Consider the following 20,880-nt stretch of genomic DNA (forward strand, 5'->3'; position numbering starts at 1 on the left):
AAAATGGGAACTTAATAAAATAATTTAAAAAATCAGTTCCTCATAAGTACGAGCTGTATTTCAAGTACTCTATGTCCACATAAGGCTGGTGACTCTCATGCTAGACTGCAGAGATGATAGAATATTATGGAAAGTTCTATTAGTGCTACTTCAGACCCTTCTTCATTTTCTGCTAACTTGTTCTGTTTCCTCACTTTGGGCCACATTTATATCCTGGAAATGCATCAGATTACCCATTCCTTAGAGTCTATAGGTCAAATTGATTTTTGGCCCCAGAGATAGCAGAAAATATTTTCCTTTACTCTAGACTAAGAACTGATTTTCTGTGTTTCTTTTCTAAGACTGTGAAAAATGGAAATTCTCTTTTGGGGACTCCTTCTTCCAGTCTACACCCCTGCTCCCCAACTCCCAACACACACAGGTGTTTGGTTTGGATTTATGGCAAGTCAGTCACAAAAATCATCTGACACTGGAGCATTACTGTCATACCAACAGTATTTTATTTACTTGAACATATTCTCATTGGAGTATTTCTCTCCCATTCCCCAACAACTTCCCAGCTAACTTCACCTCGTATCCGTGGTTAAATATCACTGCCTCAGGAAAGTCTGCTGGTTCAGCACTTTAATAAGATCCTCTTTTAGCATAGTTTCCTGTACATTCCTTTTTTTTTATTCTTATCACAAAGGATCTGTTAAGTACAATGGCATTGTTTAAAAATGATTAGAAGAGCCAGAGAAGCTATGAGAAGGAAGTCAGTGTGAGAGGATCTCAACTTAGATACTGAAGGGAAAAACACAGGTGCAAGTGAGATGAGCTTTCTGGAGGAGAGAGCAGGGTGTCTAAGACTGGACCCCAGGGAAATCCTTCAAGGCAGTGAGAAACAACTCTAATTGGTACAAGAAAAAAATACCAAATAGGATTATTTCCTGGAAGTAAAAGGAGAAGCAAACAAACAAATAAAAAAGGAGTAGATCACATATAATTACATTTATTTTTATGATTCCTATTTAATAATCCCTTCATCATTGAAAAATTAGAATATTTTATTCCCAATGTAAGAAATCCAAATTAAGCCTGAAATTCCCCTCTTGCCATGGCTTACCTATATCCATGACATTCTTCCCAATAATTATTTTTAATGCTGTATCTTTTCAGTGCATTTTATGCACTTATACATATGTGTATCATATGTTGCTTTATTTTGCATAGAATCTACTTAACTACACTATAGTCTATGCCTTCAAGGGAAAGTGCCAAACAAATAGCTTTGAATCATGTGAAAAGTTACTTAACTTCCTTAGGAATTTGATTTAAAACTCTAATTAAAAAACAAAACTTCCTTATTTCAATTGTCAAAATGAAAGATTAAAAAGATCAATAATATTCACTGTTGGCAAGTAATCAGGAAAATAGGCACAATTGCTAAGACTCTCAGTTGGCAAAGCTTATTGGGGAAGGCAATTAGCTATTATATTTCAGACATAAATATCATGTTTGTTTTTTGAGCTAGCAATTCGATTTCTACAAATTACACTGAATAAATTCTGATATGTTCAGAGAAAGATCCATGCACAAGGATATTATTATACCTTTATCTATAAACTGGAATATTAAAAAAAACATTCATGAGCAGATAAGTGGATAAATAAATTATGGTGTACTTGTACAACTCATCTGTTAAAAAGAATAAGGAAGACTTTTACAAGATTGCCAAGATTTACTGCTCAGCAAAAATAAGAAAATCATAGAATATCGCATAATACATACTGAAATAAAAAATGTGTATATTTGTGTGGGTGTGTGTATAGGTCTCAAGAATGGAAAAATTGAACTGTGTTTATAGTGGGGGAACTCACAGCAAATGGCTTTGTGGACACTTTATGCCATAATTCAATGCAAAGATAAATGTTACTAAAATGTCAATGTACCATAATAACAAAGCATCTGTGGTACTACTCCTAAATGTATGCCTCACAATGCTGAATTTAAATAGTACTAGGTTGTAGATACTTTGTCCTTCTACTAAGTAGTGTTTCTTCATTGGAGTCCTTGGAGTTTTCACATTAAGAGAGAGCCTACAGTGGACTATTTCAGTGTCTTCATTTTACATATGATGAAACAAACATCCAGAATAAAGGATTTGTCATTCTCCATTTGAACTATTGGCAGAGCTGGAACATTGCCCAACATAGTTTGATAGCCAGTTTTTCTCTCTTTTCTCTTAGTAAACAACTCTAAACCAATCTCTATTCAAACATTTTTCTCTAATTTTCCAAAGTTATTTTACAGATTATTATTTTATGCTCTTGGTCATCTTTCTGCACTCTGATCCTCACAAACTTGCTATTATCAGAAAAATTGATAAACATCTCTTCTGCAATGTAGAAAATTTACATTCATGGGGCTGGGGTTGTGGCTCAGAAGTAGAACACTTGTCTAGCATGTGCGAGGCCCTGGGTTCGATCCTCAGCACCACATAAAAATAAATAAAATAAAGGTATTGTGTCCAACTACAACTAAAAAATAAATAGTTAAAAGAAAATTTACATTTATATTGAAAATAATACTTTCAATACATTTATTAATTTGCTCCTTCTTACAACAAATATTTATTGGATGTCCATCCTGTGGAAATTGAAAACCACTTATATTCAGGCTTTCCCTACCAGAGGGGCATACTCAAAGTAAACTTCATTACTTTGTAATTGCTCAGTGCTTTGAAAGGAAGAGGAAAGTGTGGAGGGAGCACATATCTCATGCTTGGGACTGGTCTCCTGGAGAGTTTTTTGTAGGAAGTAACATCTAGGCTACTATCTGAGGGAAGGGCATCACTCTGGTAGGTGGAATGGGGGCTAGGAAAGTAATTTTCTTGAAAGAGAATACAAAATGCAAAGTTTGTACAAAAATAGTATGTATAGCGCACTAAGATATTAATTTGTAGTAAGACAGAGAATTCTTTTGCAAAGGGGAAAAGGAATAATAAAAGGTGACTCTGGATCACGAAAGCCTGAACCATATCAGGAGGGGACTGGGAAGTCAGGTTATAGTCTTGACATTTGTTTTGAGGGCTGGAGAGAGTCATTGCATGTTTCAATCACAGACATGACATAATACGATTGGTATTTTGAAAATGACCTTTATGTTTGTACTTTTTATTTACTTATTTATTTAGTTGTAGTCGGGCACAATACCTTTATTTTATTTATTTTTATGTAGTGCTAAGGATAGAACCCAGCGCCTCACACTAGTTAGGTGAGTGCTCTACCGCTGAGCCACAATCCCAGCCCCTATCTTTGTACTTTTTGAGGACGGTTTGGAAGTAGAGGTGGGTGAGGTTGGAAACAGGAATAGAGTACAAGTAGAAGGCTGGTGCAATGATCTGCCAGTGCAGAAGAGTCTGATGTGAAAGTCAAATGCTATTCAGGAGCTATAAAGAGCAGAACTTGTTGATTGATGGGGTACGTTGAGTAAGGTACCAACATATATAAAGTTGAAAACACAGAAAGAGGAATTTGTTTACTGCCCCCAAATTGTTTTTGTAAATCTCAAACCTACAGAAAAGGGGAAATACGAGTACAATGACTCATCTTTCATCTAGATTCAGCGGTTGTCAAATTTTGCTATATTTATATTTCTACATCCAGATAGATAGATCGATAGATGTATAGATGGCTATAGAAATACAAAATTTTATATCTATTATTTATTTAAAATTGAGTTCCAGGCATCGTAACCAGTTAGTCCTAATTATCTCAATATATATCTACTAGGACAAAGCACATTCTCCTTGATAACCAACTATAATGTCATTATTACACTCAAAAAGATTAACTTCATACATTACTCAAGAAAAAATTTCATATCAAAACATCTTCAGTTGTCCCAGTAATGTTTTATTATTATTATTATTATTTATTTTTTAGTTGTAGTTGGACACAACACCTTTATTTCACTTGTTTATTTTTGTATGTGGTGCTAAGGATGGAACCCAGGGTCTCGCACGTGTGAGGCGAGCACTCTACCGCTGAACCACAACCCCAGCCCTCCAGTAATGTTTTTTATAGGCTTTTTGTTTTTTCCAATTTCTGTTTACCTTTATTATTCACGTTGTAAAACACAATTGAATTGTAATCCATGGAGATTTATTTAAAGTCATTTTGGTAATCTGGCTAAAACAGGAAAGAGTTTGTGTATGCTGGAGGCATGTAGGTATTTCTTACATAAATGGAAACTGAATTATTTTTAAGAAGTTACATCTAATGAGAATTGTTGTCTAAGTTCTGTGAATTCACATATAATCTTCAAACATTCACATATGACCTTCAGAATTATGGGAAGAGACAATACATATGCACATTATTGTCATTACACATGTCTTATGCCCTGTTTTAAAAATTTTCTTAAAAATTTATTTATTCTCATTTTTATTCTAATTTTAATTTATTTATTCTAATTTTGTTACATATGACATATATATTACACATATAGAGAACATTTTTTTATGTCTCTGGTTGTACACAAAGTAGAGTCACACCATTTGTGTCTTCATACATATACTTAGGGTAATGATGTCCATCTCATTCCACCGTCTTTCCTACCCCCATTCCCCATCCTTTCCCCTCTCACCCCTTTGCCCTACCTAGAGTTCATCTAATCCTCCTAAGCTCCCCACCCCAACTCTATTATGAATAACCATACTTATATCAGAGAAAATATTCGGCATTAAAAAATCACAGGCCTAATCGGGATTATACCTTTGCTTTAGGTGATGTTTTTCTTTAATTGTCTTCAATTTTGGCCACTTTTTCTCTTATTTCATGATGTGGACATTTTGAGGAATTCCTGCCATTTGTTTAGAATATCCTACAATCTGGATTTTCTTATTGCTTCTTCACTGTCAGATTCAGGCTTACTACATTTTGGCAAGGGAATAGCACAGAAGATGTTATGTCTACCTCTTGCATGATATCAGAAATTACATCATGGTAACTTGTCCAAGTATTGGTGATTCTGTAGTTTGATCCTTTGATTGAAATGGGTCCTCTACAGTTATCCACTATAAAAGTACTTGTGGAGTGATACTTAGATATTATGAATAGTCTTCAACACATTTTTACCCATTGACTTGAGCATCAACTGATAGTCTTTGCTGAAAAGAGTGTGTTTAGGTTAATAGAAAATGGTGATTTTTATATTTTATTGATCCTTATTTATTGTCAATATGGCTTTTTTTTGTATGAAAGACTTCTTTCTTATCCTCTTTTCTTTGTCTCTCTCACTCTCCCTTTCTCTCTGTTTTGAGTGTTGCCATAGATTCATGGTTTCATTTATTCTATTCAATGTATTATTAGCTCTTACCATCATCATTCTTTCTAATACTAAAATTGAGAAAGGTTCACAATGCCACAGAACACTGGCACTTCCATTATTAAAGGTCATCTTACCCATGTTGGCTATGGGACTTTCTTGATGGTTGCTGATTGCCAGGCCACCTTCTGTCATCTTGTCGTCTCCCATTCTCTCTACTTCTTCTTTATGTCACTGTTTTCTTCTATCCCTGTCTGATCAAATAATAAAATTATCAATAAAATAAAAGTACCAAGTTCTTTCTTTTTTAGAGTAGCTTGACCCTTTTTTATTGATTGGTATCTTGCAAATACGTTAGCTTTCATTTTCCCATTAAGTGGGAATCTCAAGGTTTTTTTCTCAAACAAAGATATTCTGGCACTTAACATCATCTCGGTACATTTTCCCTTTATTATATAAGAAGTGAAAAGAGCCCATTGAAATATTTTGTCACAAGATTTTTAGTCTTCTTAGTAAAAGCAGCTTCAAAGGGGCAAGGAAAAGAAACTGGATTGTAATAGGTTTAGTAAGTTGGAGGTGAGCATCATTCCTTCAAGTACAGAGTAGGAAAGGAGATGAAGGATGTGAAACTAGTTAAAAGCAGATGGTGGTGTCACGAGAATATGTTCACTGTTCAGTGACTTCAGTAACTTGATCATGTTAAAGTGCTGGTGAAAAGGAGTCAATAGGGAACAAAAGGATGATGGAAGGAGGGATTCTCTGAGGTGGGGGAGAAGTACACGTCCAGAACATAGGAGAAGTTCTGTCGTCACAGGGAAGAAGAGGGCTGCATACACAGGAAAATCTGTACTCAGGGTTCAAAAACAGAAGTTTCCATCTGATTGATGATTCCTGCTTCTTTTTTTTTAATATTTGTTTTTAGTTGTAGTTGGACACAATACCTTTGTTTTATTTATTTATATGTAGTGCTGAGGACTGAACCCAGGGCCTCACACGTGCTAGGCGAATGTTCTACTGTTGAGCCACAACCCCAGCCCCTGATTCCTGCTTCTTTTCATTCTCTTTCTCCTGGTCCTTTATTCCTGTAAGAATTAGGAATCAAATTTCTCTATTAAGAATGAACAAGGAAGTGATACAAACTAGGAATTTGAAGAAAGTGTGGAATGAAACTAAAAGTTCAGCAAAGAAACTTGGAAAGAACCCTAATAATACAGAGAGACCATTTTAGTTGGAGATCATATGTTTGTTTTAGTGACAACTTTTGCCCATTTGTGTGATCTTTTTTTATATATTTAAAGTAATTGTATTTTATTGTGTCACAATTTATCAGCATGGATATTTAATATAGCTGATGAATTCCAATTAAACACCACCAAGTTGTTCATGATTATTAGATTATCTGCAAATGCCATAATTTTGTTCTTTTTTAATGCTGAGTAAAATTCCATTGTATATATATATATATATATATATATATATATATATATCACATTTTTTAAATCCATTCATCCACTGAAGGACATCTAGGTTGGCTCCACAGTTTAGCCATTGTGAATTGTGCTGCTATAAACATTGATGTGGCTGTGTCCCTATAGTACGCTGTTTTTAAGTCTTTTGGGTATAGTCTGGAGAAGAGAAATAGCTGGGTCAAATGGTAGTTCCATTCCCAGATTTCCAAGTAATCCCCATACTGCTTTCCATATTGGCTGTACTAATTTGCAGTCCCCAGCAATGTATGGGTGTACCTTTTTTCCCACATCCTCGCCAATACTTACAGTTGTTTGTCTTCATAATAGCTGCCATTCTGACTGGAGTGAGATGATATCTTAGAGTACTTTTGATTTTCATTTCTCTGATTGCTAGAGATGATGAGCATTTTTTCATACATTTGTTGATTGATTGTATATCCTCATCTGAGAAGTGTCTGTTCAGGTCCTTGGCCCATTTGTTGATTGGGTTATTTGTTTTTTCGATGTTTAGCTTTTTGAGTTCTTCATATACCTTAGAGATTAGAGCTCTATCTGATGTGTGAGGGGTAAAAATTTGCTCCCAGGATGTAGGCTCTCTGTTCACCTCACAGATTGTTTCTTTTTCTGAGAAGAAACTTTTGAGTTTGATTCCATCCCATTTATTGGTTCTTGGTTTTAATTCTTGCGCTATAGGAGTCTTATTAAGGAAGTTGGGGCCTAATCCCACATGATGAAGATTAGGGCCTATTTTTTCTTCTATTAGACACAGAGTCTCTGGTTTAATTCCTAAGTCCTTGATCCATTTTGAGTTAAGTTTTGTGCATGGTGAGAGATAGGGGTTTAATTTCATTTTGTTGCATATGGATTTCCAGTTTTCCCAGTACCATTTGTTAAAGATGCTATCTTTTCTCCAGTGCATGTTTTTGGCACCTTTGTCTAATATAAGATAATTGTAATTTTGTGGGTTAGTCTATGTGTCCTCTATTTTGTACCACTGGTCTACCATTTGTGTGATCTTTATCCATCAGTTTTTCAGTATCCTGGGTATAGGCCTGGAGAAGATGCTTTTCTAGGACTGATATTTTGCTTAATAATTGACAGATAGCAGATCAAAAGAATGGGAATAATGACTAGAGAATGGTGGAAATGTTGAATCTTTGGTTTAAGAAGGTTGCAATAAAAGGAAAGAGTTAAAATTTCATAGAAAAGTTTCTCTTAGAGTCTTAGACCCTAGTTCAGACTTTTCATCATTTCACTCTATTTTTTTTTTTTCAGTGCTGGGGATTGACCTAGGGCCTTGTACCTGCTAAGTAAGTGCTATACCACTGACCCAAATCCCCAGCCCATCATTTCACTCTTAACTGATTCAAACTTTGTAAGTAAAATTTAAGTGTATCACTATATAAAACTTTAGACTTCTAATATATAACTTAACAAAATGTATGAGTTAATTGGGGTATATACATTCTAACTTCATATTTTTCTGTGTTATTCTGGAGAGAATCAGGTTTTATTGAAATCAGTGTATTTACAGTGTGGTTAAAGTGGTAAGAAATCGGAAATCCTTAGTTTTAGGCCTGTTTCTGTCACTAGTGAACTATGTGATCTCATATATGTGGTCTTTTTAGTTCCCTGGGCCTCAGTTTCTTCTTTTTAAATGAAGGGTTTGGTATAGATTCTCTAAACTTCCTTCTGCTGCAACATGCTATTAATTCATAATCTTATGGATGTGTGAAATTCTTTGCCACATTTTTTAACAACAAAGAAAAGTCGTTTTAAAAATTTATATTTAGGCTGAGGTTATTAGATTTCCAAGTGAATATCCATGGAGGTGAATTGTCTGTTGGTTATGCCAGTCCATTGGTCAGATTTCTACCCCCACCTAAGTTTCTAGTTTAGGCAAAAAACAGATGATAATGATGAGCACCAACTTATACATAGAGCAGAGAATTGAAGACTTCCATAGACTTAGAGAAAAATAAAACAATTAGATTTCTCAGGGATCATGATCATCTTTATTTAAAAGAGAAAGATGGATTTATTGATTTTGCTTTCCCCTATAGCTCCAAATCACTTCTAATTCACCAGCTGGGTAAGAAACCTAATTGTTAGATTTTTGGTTTGGGAGAGTTTGATTGTAAACCTTAAATTCAATACCTGGATTTCAAAGCCTGTGTCTTTGTTACTCAGAGTACTCTAATTCCATTCGAATTGGTGAGCTCTTGAGTCATTAATATCACAGCATATATGATAATTAAAACCTACTAAGTTCATGGAAGCAGGAAGAAACAGTGCTATAAACCTTAGCTAGCAGATAGCCTCTCCTGTTCTTTTGCTCAGTCTCTCACAAATGTTCATTGTAGGTGAAAATTGCAGGGGATGATTTAAACTGATGCATCTGGTTTGAAATAACATCTAATCTTCGGCTCCAGAAGATGTTCACGGGGTTTGACCGCGAATCCTAATACATATTCATGACCAATATGCTTTGTAACCAAGGGAAATTGAGGCAAGTGCAACAGAATGAAGCATGAGAAAGCAGCATGTTAATTTTAAATTTAATTACAAAGAGAGGAGAAAAGAATGTATTTTGATAGTGTATACTCGTTCAGCTGTCATGGAACATTACCCAAAAAATCATGCTGAGTGTCTGACAAAAGAAATATTAATTTGGGTAAAGTGGTTGCTAAAACTAGCAGGTACTGGAGAAAACAAGATTCTGAGATCATATTATAAGCTATTTTTCATGTAGAGGAAAAAGAAGCATTGATGAATTCCAGTGTTCTGAAATAAAAGCAAAAAACTTACCAACTAAGGAAAAGTTTCTAATCCCTATAAGATTTATGTTTATAGAATGTTTCATCATGTTTAGGAGATGCATTCAGCTTAAAATTAGGAGAAATAATAGTTACGGTAATGCTTGTGACCTTATTCTTTTTGATAACCTAGAACCACGTGCCAGTCAGTGTGACTGACACACCTAGTATCTCCACTGAAGTTCAAGTATTTGAAGTGTTGACTTTGTCTGTCTTGTTCAGAGTTAATGCTCAGTGCTTAGAATAGCATTTGACATGGATCAGGCACCCAATAACTAATCATTGCATGAATAAATAAAAAGGTAAACCTACCTCATGCTGCCTTTTATTATATACATACCTACCATGCATTTACTAATGAATAGATCAGTAGATGGATAGATAAATGCATGGATGAAAATAACAAAGTTCACCATTTCACTTTAATTTCCATGACCTGGAAGCAAATATAATGAATGAGGTCAGTAGTCCTTAGGTCTGTGACATGCTAACCCACTGCCAGGCTGTGACAGAGGAGAGAATATTCAGATTTCTTATGGAGTTGGATTATGCTCTTTCCATAGTTGTAATCTTGGACTTGTATTGTTGTCTTGTGCAAGTCCTTACTTATAAAGTAGGAGAAAATAAAGAATCTTTTGTTTCTTCATTTAATCAGTAAATATCATTATAAGAAAGAAATAGGAAAAAAATACATAAATTACATTTTCAAGACTTGGCAGATTTTGAAAGACAGAGTTAAGTGTCTGCTTTGGGAATGTATTGCTCTTTTGTGCCAGAAAGTGTGTAAAAGTTTAGGCTTAGCAAAATTATTTTGTAGCAATAGTTGACAAGTCTTAGGGCTGGGGCTGGGGCTCAGTGGTAGAGCGTTTGCCTAGCATACGTGAGGCACTGGGTTCGATCCTCAACACCACATAAAAATAAACGAAAAATAAAGGTATTCTGTCCATCTACAACTACAAAAAAAAAATTAGAAAAAAAAAGAGTTGACAAGCCTTACAAATACCCAAGCTTGGTGAGGCTCTTTGGTATAAGCAACCTTATACTTTGTTGATGGGAATGTAAATTTTTTCAAGCATTTTGAGAAGGACTTGGCAAGACATCAAAAATTTTAAGAATGTGCGAATGTTTTGTCTCAGCATTTCTGCTTCAAGGGAATTTTTCTCAGAAATTAATTGCACAACTGAGTAAAGATATATGTGCAGGGATATTTGTTGCAGTGTTGTTTACATTGCAATACATTAGGAATAGTTGAAATGTTTAATAATAGAGGCCATAAATAATTGAATGTCCCTGCCATAGATCTCATGATGATAAAGACCAATATATATTGCAAGAGGCACAGTTTTGTGGTATGATGGAAGAAAAACAGCACATATATCATTGCATTATTCTGTAAAAGCCGTCATTTCTATTTCTTCCTAGAAAAACTGTCTGGAAGGCTTATCAGTATGGTGACTTTTAATATTTAGCTTAATCTGTATTTTTTGTAGTAAGCATGGGTTATTTGTGCAAAAAATAAATAATATTTGAAGCATATTGGTACCCTCACATGTTACCAATTCAAAACACAGCATCTCTTCTTAATGACAAAAAAACAGCTGTCCAGTTTCTTACATAAGATATATTTTAGGAGTTTTACACTTAGATTTAAAGCTCAGTTTTCATGTAAGTTACAATGAAATCTAAATCTAACAATGCTCGGAAGCTGAAGAGAATTTTACAGAATTCACGCTTTAGAACACGCACACTCACACACATACACACACAGCTTGCTAGCACTGACTATAGCTGCAGAAAATGCTTTCAAAAGGAAATGATTTTTATAATGTTCTTTGAAAGAGATTCAGGAAGACAGAAAGATTTCCTAAAGGTATAAAGTTGTGCTTAGTGGCACAATCAGCCAGACCTTTTTGAGTATATTAGTCTTCTGGTTCTTATAAGAACTGTTAGAGACAATATCTGGTTATTTTCTTTTTCAATAGTTAAATAGATACAGCAAAATAAATTTACAGTGCTATCTTGGGAAGTGCTGAATAAGAATATGTTTTCTTTTATTTATTTATTTTTATATGGTGGTGAGGATCAAACCCAGTGCCTCGCACATGCCAGGCAAGTGTGCTACCACTGAGCTACAACTGAAGCACCGGAAGTATTATTTTAAGAGGGGCAAGAATACCAATTTCTAATTCATAAAGGTCAGCCAGAATATTGATTAACAGGAGTGAAAAGATATTTATTTGAAAATACTGTCAGGTAGTTTTTATCTGAAAGGCTGACATTCATTTTGAAATGCATTTTCTGTTGGGAAGAAGGTTTTATTAATGCCACAGTAATTAAACTTTCAATTGAAAGGAATGAGAATTAATTATTTGATGCACTATGTTTTGTAATGAAATCCAATTTTGTAAGTTCCTAATAGTTCCTTGTCTATACTAAATATATGCTTGTGAATTTAGCTTGATATGGATATGTCTTCAACAACATATGTTTGAATATAGCTGTTTAATATAAAGATGGTCCTTTATATGAGTTTTCTTATTGGAGCCTCATATAAACCCTGAGAGAGGTTATGACTGCCTCAAGGTTACACAAATATTGTGTGCAAATTCAGGCATAGAATCCAGATGCTAACTAAATTAATATCAATTTTAACAAATGTGCGTATGTTTTTGTGCATATATCAATGATACAAAAATAAATTATTATAAGGAACAAAATAATATAAAATCAAACTAATATGAAATTAATATAAACTCAGAGTTTTTGACAATTAAATCATGGTATATGCAAGTTCATTTTTAGATTGAAGGGTCTCTTAGGTTCTTTTCCATGGGGTTGCCTCTTTCCAAGAATTCCAATGTGGAACCTCAGCTCACCTCACATCACAGTGGACTCCAATGGCACATGGCAAGATGGAATGTTGATCATGAGGACGTGAAATAAATGAGGTTTCTGGGAAAAGGTGAACTTTGCTTTCACAAGGCTCACTTAGGACAGTTTTTGATTTTGAAGAGCAACTGGAAGAGTGTGTACAGTTATCTCATTTTAATCTCAAAACTAATCTATACAGCCATGAGAGCCATGGTCATAGAACAGACAGCCTCAGATTATCCTGTTGGTGGAGTCTCCTCTACATGTTTTTCACCCCCACAAGAAATCTCAGAACCACTCAATTTGCAACAAGCCACCCCTGATAGAGAAGATAGTATAGTAAAATTAAAAATTGACACCTCAGTTTTACACAGATGAGTTTAGGTAAATTCTCAGCCAGTAGTTATTGATGGCAAGATGACTTGATTTATAGAGTTCTTAATATTCTTTAGACCCTTTAGCAAGGAATTAACATTTATTGAGTATAAGTATACTACCAACACATTCAATTTCATGTGGTATATATACCTGAAATTATCCATTAATCCTGATAATAGCACTAAGTTAGTTATCATTATTTATATTTAGGGGTGCATTAACTATGGCTGGGGCTTAGAGTCCAGTTATACATACTACCACACAATCTCTCTACAACAGAGTGAATATGTATGGTAAGATGGAATAAGTGAATTAAGTCTAGTCCCAAAGGGCAAGGTGGAAACCACTGATAAAATGAGTATAAATTGTGCAGTTAATGTAAATCCTTTGTGCTTTTCAGCTTATATAAAAATTCAAATACTGTGTTAGTTAGTGTTTTGTCGCTGTGACAAAATACCTGAGAGAAACAAAACAACTTAGAGCAGGAAAGATTTATTTTGGCTCCTGATTTTAGAGGTTTTAGTTCATAACTGGCTGGTTCCATTGCTATGGGCCTGTGGTGAGACAAGAGCATCAGGGCAGACAGGGTGTGACGGAGCAGAGCTGCTCACTTATTGCAGCTGGGAAACTCAGAAGAAAGGAAGCCACAAGTGATAAGATATGATTGCCAAGGGCATACCCCAGAAGATCCACTCCTTCCAACTAGTTCCACCTCCTACATTTTCCACCGCCTCTCAATAGTTCATCCATTGTCTCAATGGATTTATCCACCCATGAGGTTGCAGTCCTCAGGATCCAATCACTTTGCAAAATTTCCATTTCTAAACATTGCTGCATCGGGGACCAGCCCTTCAATATATGAGTCTTCGGGGAAACTTCATATTCAAACCATAACAAGAATTTTAACAGTACATGTAAGTAATTTATTCAAGCTAGCATGTAATAGAATAAACACAGGCCACATATTTGTTGAGACATAATGCCTCTTGAAATAAGATAGAATTTTTTAGTAATAACAAACTGTGAAAGTTTTAACCAAAAATATGGTAAAAATATGGTTTTATTTCCAAACTTAAAAAAAAAGTAATGTGTGAACAATAGTAATGAAATTGTCATGGAGAGCACAGAAACAATTGGACTTTAGTTTTTAATCAATTTCATAAATCGAGAATATTTTTTCTCTCTTCACCAGTGTATACTGGCATTATTAATGTGCAGAAAACTATGTCATTAATTGCTTATGGTATTGGGGGGAAGAAAATCTGTTGCTGATGTTATATTCACAATACCATATTCTTGAATGTAAAAAAAAATTGTTTCAATGTCTGTCAGAACATTCTTAGAAATAAAAAGAAGTTACTAGCCCATAGGAAGAAAATGCACTGAGATTCTGCTTTAAAATGTTGTTTTATTAATGATATTATAATATATGTGAGATTGATTGATGCCATTATGTAGTAGTTTAAAATAAAGATCAACATTGACTTAGTTTTCAAAAACAGTTTGCAGTTTGGGTTCAAATGGAGTGATTTTAGGCCCAGATTTCTTTCCCTGTGCTAAATCTTTCTCTGCACTAAAATCTGGGTCACTGAAAAATTATCATCAATCTAAACTTTCTAGACTAAAAGATAATTTAATAAGGATAAGAATGATAGACTACTGCTCCTCTTTTTTTTTTTTCATACAAAGAATTGAACTCAGAGGTTCAACTACTGAGCAGGATCCCAAACCCTTTTATTAAGAGACAGGGTCTCACTGAGTTGCTTAGTGCCTGCTAAATTGCTGAGGCTGGGTTTGAACTAACAGTCCTCCTGCCTCAGCCTCCCAAGCCACTGGGATTATAGGCATGCACCATTGAACTGGGCAAGATTGATACATTTCTGATTAGCTCAAAGGGCCTGATGCTAATTATTTCTTAGAAAATTAATTTATTTAATTAAAAGCCTGGACTAAGATCTATTAAACATCTAATTACCCAGTTCTTGCACACATGATACCTCAATTAATCCTTACAACAATTTTATCATGACTGATACTGTGATACCCATTGTACAGATGTAGGGATTAAGGCTCAGCAATGAAGTAGCTTGCTGGTAGATTTTACAATACTGGAAGAATCAGGATAAAACCTACATCTGTTTGACCAGCTGGGTAATATGCTGCCTCCTGGGCTGTCAATCTTGACCCTTTGCTCCAGGGTAGTAGGAAAAGTTGATTGACTCATTGCAAATTGCAAAGAGAAGCTTATCAATATTAAGCAGTATACTTATCAAAATATAATCATCATTATTCATGGATTCCTATTTGTGAATTTATCTACTTCTAAAAATATGTTTATAACCCCAAATCAGTACACATGGTACTTTCATGGTCCTTTGCCATCATGTGAAGACTAGGGAAAAATTTGAGTATCCGAATGCACACGTTTCAATCTGAGGTCAAGCAAGGCGACCCTCTGCCTCTTTATTCCAGCTTTCACACTGTGAATAAGCATCCTTTCTCCATCTACCTAGTGCCATCTTTTTTCATTTCTGTGCTTTTCGTTGATGATTTTGCTATTTTAAAGGACCCCCAGGTGTAGTGGCAAAGTGCTTTTTAGCATTTCAAAGCGCAAGAAGGCTGTGAAGTGCCTTACTGACAAAATCCATGTGTTAGCTTCATTCAGGCAAGAGTTACAATGGTGTTGGCTATGAGTTCAATTGTGATGAATTTACCATAATATTAAAAAAAAGAATCTTTAAACAAAACTACACATAAAACAAAATTATGTATTCAGCTGCTTATGAAAATGGGGTGACCAGAGGACTGCAGAAACCTGATCCTGTGTTCCCCCCTGTAAAACAGTACTTCAGTATCTGCTAGCTTATACTCTATAGAACATTAGCACGAACAGCAATCCTCAGAGGTCTGTGGTTTCATTGTTTCTGTAATGGCTTGTTTACAGAAGTGGACTTATTGCACTTGGATTAAAGTTTCACCACAGTATAATTTCACTGACTGAGCTAAAGCCTCTTGGGAGATTCACTCATTTTCTGTGAAGCACTATATTAAGTTGCTAATGCTGCTGTAACAGATTATCACAAATTTGGTAGCTTCAAAATGAAAATTTATTAATTTGCTGGAAGTCAGAAGTCCAAAATGGGTTTCACAAGGCTAAAATCCAGATAGTATCTGGGTTGCAGGAGGGCTCCATCAGGGAATCCTTTCCTCTCCTTTTCTAGGTTCTAAAGGCTGCCTGCAGTCCTTGGCTAGTATCCCCTCACCCGCCACCTCTTCTTCCACTGGCACACCTTCTCTGACTCTCCTGCTCTCCTCTTCCAGTTATAAAGATGTTTATAATTGAAGATGTCAGCTTCTAGCCCTGGAAATAATTTGTCCTGTCACCCAAATTCACTTAAATATGATATCACTATAAAGTAAAAGACATTTTTCTTTGCATTTTGAAAGAACTGTTAATTAAAGCCAGTGCTGGGGGTAGCATGATGCTCTTGTACCTGTGGATGCTTTCACTATGGTCTTATTTATTTATTTATTTTTCCATTCTTAGTCTCCAGACCCAAGGGAAACCATTTGTATGTCCAGAGAAGAATTCATGCATAGGATGACCGAGATTGTTGGTTGGGGCCAAGCAGAAGAATATGGAGAGCTCTTTGACAAAGTGGATGTGGCCCGGGAGGGCTTCATTAACTGGGACAAGCTGACTTCATTTATCCTGTTATCACTTTATGAGAAAGATGCACGGACAAAGGCAACTGTGGTTCCCCAGTGGAAGGACCTTGAATTCCTCCCAGGAAAACACAAGGACACCATTCAAAAAATAATTTTCTTAAAAAGTTCAGGTCATTATCTGACTATCAGTAAAGAAGGCTTATTAGGAATCTGGGGAGAAAATTTAAAGCTACAAGAAACACTTCCTATCACTTCAGATGCCACCAAACTGAAACACCTGTGGGTGACGTGTCTGGTTTCTCTGGAAAATGTAAACAAGGTACAAAGTCTTTACAAATAAATCTCTCTGTTGTTTTATATCATTTATTTATTTGCAGTGCTGAGGATGGACTGAGGGGGAAAATGGGGGAACAGGGCTTCTGATCAATATCAAGAGTAACCCCAGGAGTGACAGAGAGCTGCATTACTCTTGGTGCCTTTCATCTGACTTGGAGGGAATATAAGTAGAGCCAAGTGAGCTGCTCCAGTTCCTAGGCTGTTCTCTTGGGTACCTTAAAATGATACCACTGATAAGGACTCAGGCTCTGGATCTCTCCCACATGTGTGGCCATGCTGCTGTTAGCTTAAAGACCACCACTCCTTTCCCAGTTTGCAGCAGAATCATGGATCCATATGCAGGCAATTATAACATATGGTACAGCTTAAAGCAATTATGGGGACATGGTTATCTGATTTGACCACTGTACTAGTCAGTTTCTTAATTCTAATAGATAGGGCCTACTCAGTCCAAATATCTCTGCATTCTTAATATATTAAACAGCAAATAGTAAATTTTATTATGAACAATTTTAAATGCACACACAAGCAGAGAGAATAGCATTAAGGATCTATTGATGTATTCTGGATCCACCCTTATAATCATCTTAAAGTCATGGCTAATCTTGTTTCATATATGCCTTCCTGGTTAAGATCCAAAGTACCAAATCATTTCATCTATAAATATTATATTCCCCTAATTGTCTTATGATTTTAAATATTTTGTTTGAATCAAGATCTAAGGTCTACATATTGTGAATCGTTCATATATCTTTCCCCGCCCTCCCATCACCCCTTTCTCTTTCTCTGTTACTTTATTTATTTGCAGTATTGGGGATGAACCGGGGCCTTGGGCATGCTAAGCAGGCACTTTATCACTGAGCTACATACACCCTCACCCGGATATGTCTCTTTTGATCTATGCATTTTCCTTCATCTCTTTTTCTTTCTTGGATTTTTTTGCTATTTCAACTGCACTTGTGTTAAAGAAACTTGATATTTGTCTTTGAGAGTTTCCTATATCCAGCAAATCAGTAGTCAAGTCTAAGGCCCCAACCAGTTTCAGATTTGTTTGCTTCATTTCATTCAGGAGGTACAAATGCCTGATTCTTTTTATGTTTGGGAATGTTAACATTTAAAGCCAATTCTTTCTAGACTCATCCACATATTAGAGGTTCCTAGATGATGATATTCTAACGTTGTCATTTCTTCTCCGTTTATAATATGGGATTCCTGTATAGAAAGAAACTTCTCTCATGAATGACTTAGTTATCATGCAGGACAAATCGCATAAGACAGGACAAATGCCCCGTTCTTTACTTTTATTTACCAGTTTTCAAAATAATGAGCTGTTTTGATATCCTCTAAAAGGATCCAAAGGGTCTGTGCATCTAATAGATGAACAAAGAGTGCTAATATCATTATTGTTACTGATAAATTTGAAAATTCATAGGTTTTAAAAAGTTGATTTTTAAAAAATCCACTGAATTATTATCTCCTGCAAAAACCATACCCTCTTTACACAGTAGGAACTAACACAAGTTATCTTCTGAGTCTTTTTATAACTATAACAGTCTTTGAAAGTTTCATTGCTTCCTGGTACGACAAGATGTTCCAGGATTGTCTTGTATATTTCCTGTGCCAGACCTAGAATCAGCCATTTCTCTGAAAAGTCGGGTTCTTTTTAGTAGGAAGTGTATGCACTACTGCCTGGAACCATAAAAAATCAGTGTCACTAGCTTCCTATGGAACATGCCCTGATTTTCTACTCCTTTCAAGATCACCACCAAGTTCCTAATAGTCCCACTTTAAGGATGAGAGAGTGATCAAGAAGTCGTTAATCTTTTTTGGGACCATGGGATGCAAATAGTGTTGCCACAACTTGTACACCGAGACAACTGGTGTTCAGAGCCTGTGCCTTAGTGTCTTCACTGCCTGCACAGTGGCTGCTGGTATTGTATCCATTTCTCTGCTAAGGATTCAGTACTAAAGCTTAAAAGGATTAAAAGACAGTTTAAAATATTAAAACACAGTTCTAGTCTAGATTACATTTGTGTGCAGCATTCTGTTATCATCATATGATATTCGTCTTGCAGGGTTTCTTCTTCTTAGGACTGATAACTAAATCTTAGCCTGTCCTTTGTAGTCACTCTACATAGAATCTTCATATGCCTTTCTGTTAAACAGTTTCATTGAGGCATAAGTAACAAACGATGCTACCAATATTAAAAGTGCCCCAAGTTGATAGTTGTTAATATATGTATGTACCCAAGAAAAACTAACAGCATGACAAAGATAATGAGCAAATCCATCACTTTCAAAAGTTTCCTGGCACCCTTTGGTAAGCCTCCCACCCCATCTCTTCTTGTCAGGCAAGCACTGATCTGTATTCTGTCATTATATATCAGTATGCATCTTCTAGAGTATTATATAATTGTCATACTGGATGTACTCCTTTTTTTTTGTTTTTGGCCTAGATTTTTAAATTTGACAAAATTATTCTGAGATTTCTTGTGTTGTTAGGTGAAACCATAATTTATTTTTTTAATTACTCTTTATCTTTCTGCCATGTGGATGTATAGCATCTCCTTATCAACACTAGATAAGACCAAGTATTGTTCTTTCTTAATTTTAGCCATTTAAAAAGGTTTATATTGGAATATTGTGGTTTTAATAAACTTTTATAATTACTAACCATGTAATTTTCATATGCTTATTGCTACCTATATATCTACTATGGTTAAGTTTCTGTTTAAATCTTTTGCCCATTTTTATTGGATTTCTTTTCTTGCCTTAAAATAAATCCAGTGTGCTCTCTCTCTCTCTCTCTCTCTCTCTCTCTCTCTCTCTATATATATATATATATATATATATATATATAGTAGTTGTAGACGGACAGCATGCCTTTATTTCACTTATTTATTTTTATGTGGTGCTGAGGATCGAACCCAGTGCCTCACATATACAAGGCAAGCGCCCTGCCACTGAACTACAGCCTCAGCCCAGATTTATTTTCTTATTGTTGAGTGTTTGGTATTCTTCATATATTTTGGGTGTATAGATTCATCAGATGTAGACTTTACAATATCTCATCCAATCTGTGTTTTGTCTTTTTATTTTCCTAATACTGCCTTTGGTTATTTCATTTTCAGGTTGTTTATTGGATGAAATACAACAGATTTAAAAAACAAAAACAAACACAAACACAAACCAAATATATATCCTGCAATCTTGCTGAACTTATTTTTTTGGTCTTTATATTTTTGTGGTTTTCCTGTAAGATTATGTCATCCATAAATGAAATAATTTAAATCTTTTCTTTCCAAACTAGATATATTTTCTTTTCCTTGTCCAATGTCTGTGGGCAGAACCTCTGGAACCATGCTGAATAGAGGTGATGAGAGTACACATTCTAGTCTTGTTCCTGAATTTAGGGGTAATGCATCCAGTTTTCCACCATTAAGTATGATAACAGCTGGAATTTTTTTTTAATTGTACATGGTCTTTACCAGAAGTAAGTTCCCTTTGATTCCTGGCTTATTGGTTTTTTTTTTTCTTATGAAAATATGTTGAATTTTGTTAAATTCAATTTTTGCTATTTCTGTGATAATATAGTTTTCATACTTTAGTCTATTAAAATGGTTTCTTAGGTTGATTTTTTATTTGTTCTTTTTAGATATACATGACAGCAAATACATTTTGACATATTATATATATATATATATATATATATATATATATATATGGAGTATAACTTATTGTAATTAGGATTCCATTCTTGTGTTGCACGCCGTAATGTGGCGTTTCACTATGATGTATTCATATGTGAACATAGGAACTTTATGTACAATTCACTCCTCTGTCTTTTCTATTCCTATCCCCCATTCAGCCTCTTCATTTCCCTTTGTCTAATCCACTGAACTTCTATTCCTCCTGTTCCTCTGTTGTATCTTAGTATCCACATATCAGAGGAAATATTCAAGCTTTGTTTTTTGGGATTGGCTTACTTCATTTTGCATGATAGTCTCCAGATCTATCTGATGGAGATCTGG

At 35.0% G+C, this 20,880-nt stretch overlaps 1 protein-coding gene across 5 annotated transcripts in view; it reads left to right on the forward strand.

Moving 5' to 3' along the window:
• Positions 1 to 20,880, forward strand: part of Wdr49 (WD repeat domain 49) — a 145,498-nt gene that overhangs the window by 8,247 nt on the left and 116,371 nt on the right. For all 5 annotated transcript variants that reach the window (XM_048814360.1, XM_048814365.1, XM_048814362.1 and 2 more), the window contains exon 3: positions 16,392 to 16,832. In XM_048814360.1, coding sequence (XP_048670317.1) covers positions 16,392 to 16,832 — 441 coding nt within the window. The remainder of the gene's footprint in view (positions 1 to 16,391; positions 16,833 to 20,880) is intronic.

This window comes from Marmota marmota, unplaced genomic scaffold, assembly GCF_001458135.2.
Source record: "Marmota marmota marmota unplaced genomic scaffold, marMar, whole genome shotgun sequence".
Classification (NCBI taxonomy): Eukaryota; Metazoa; Chordata; class Mammalia; order Rodentia; family Sciuridae; genus Marmota; species Marmota marmota.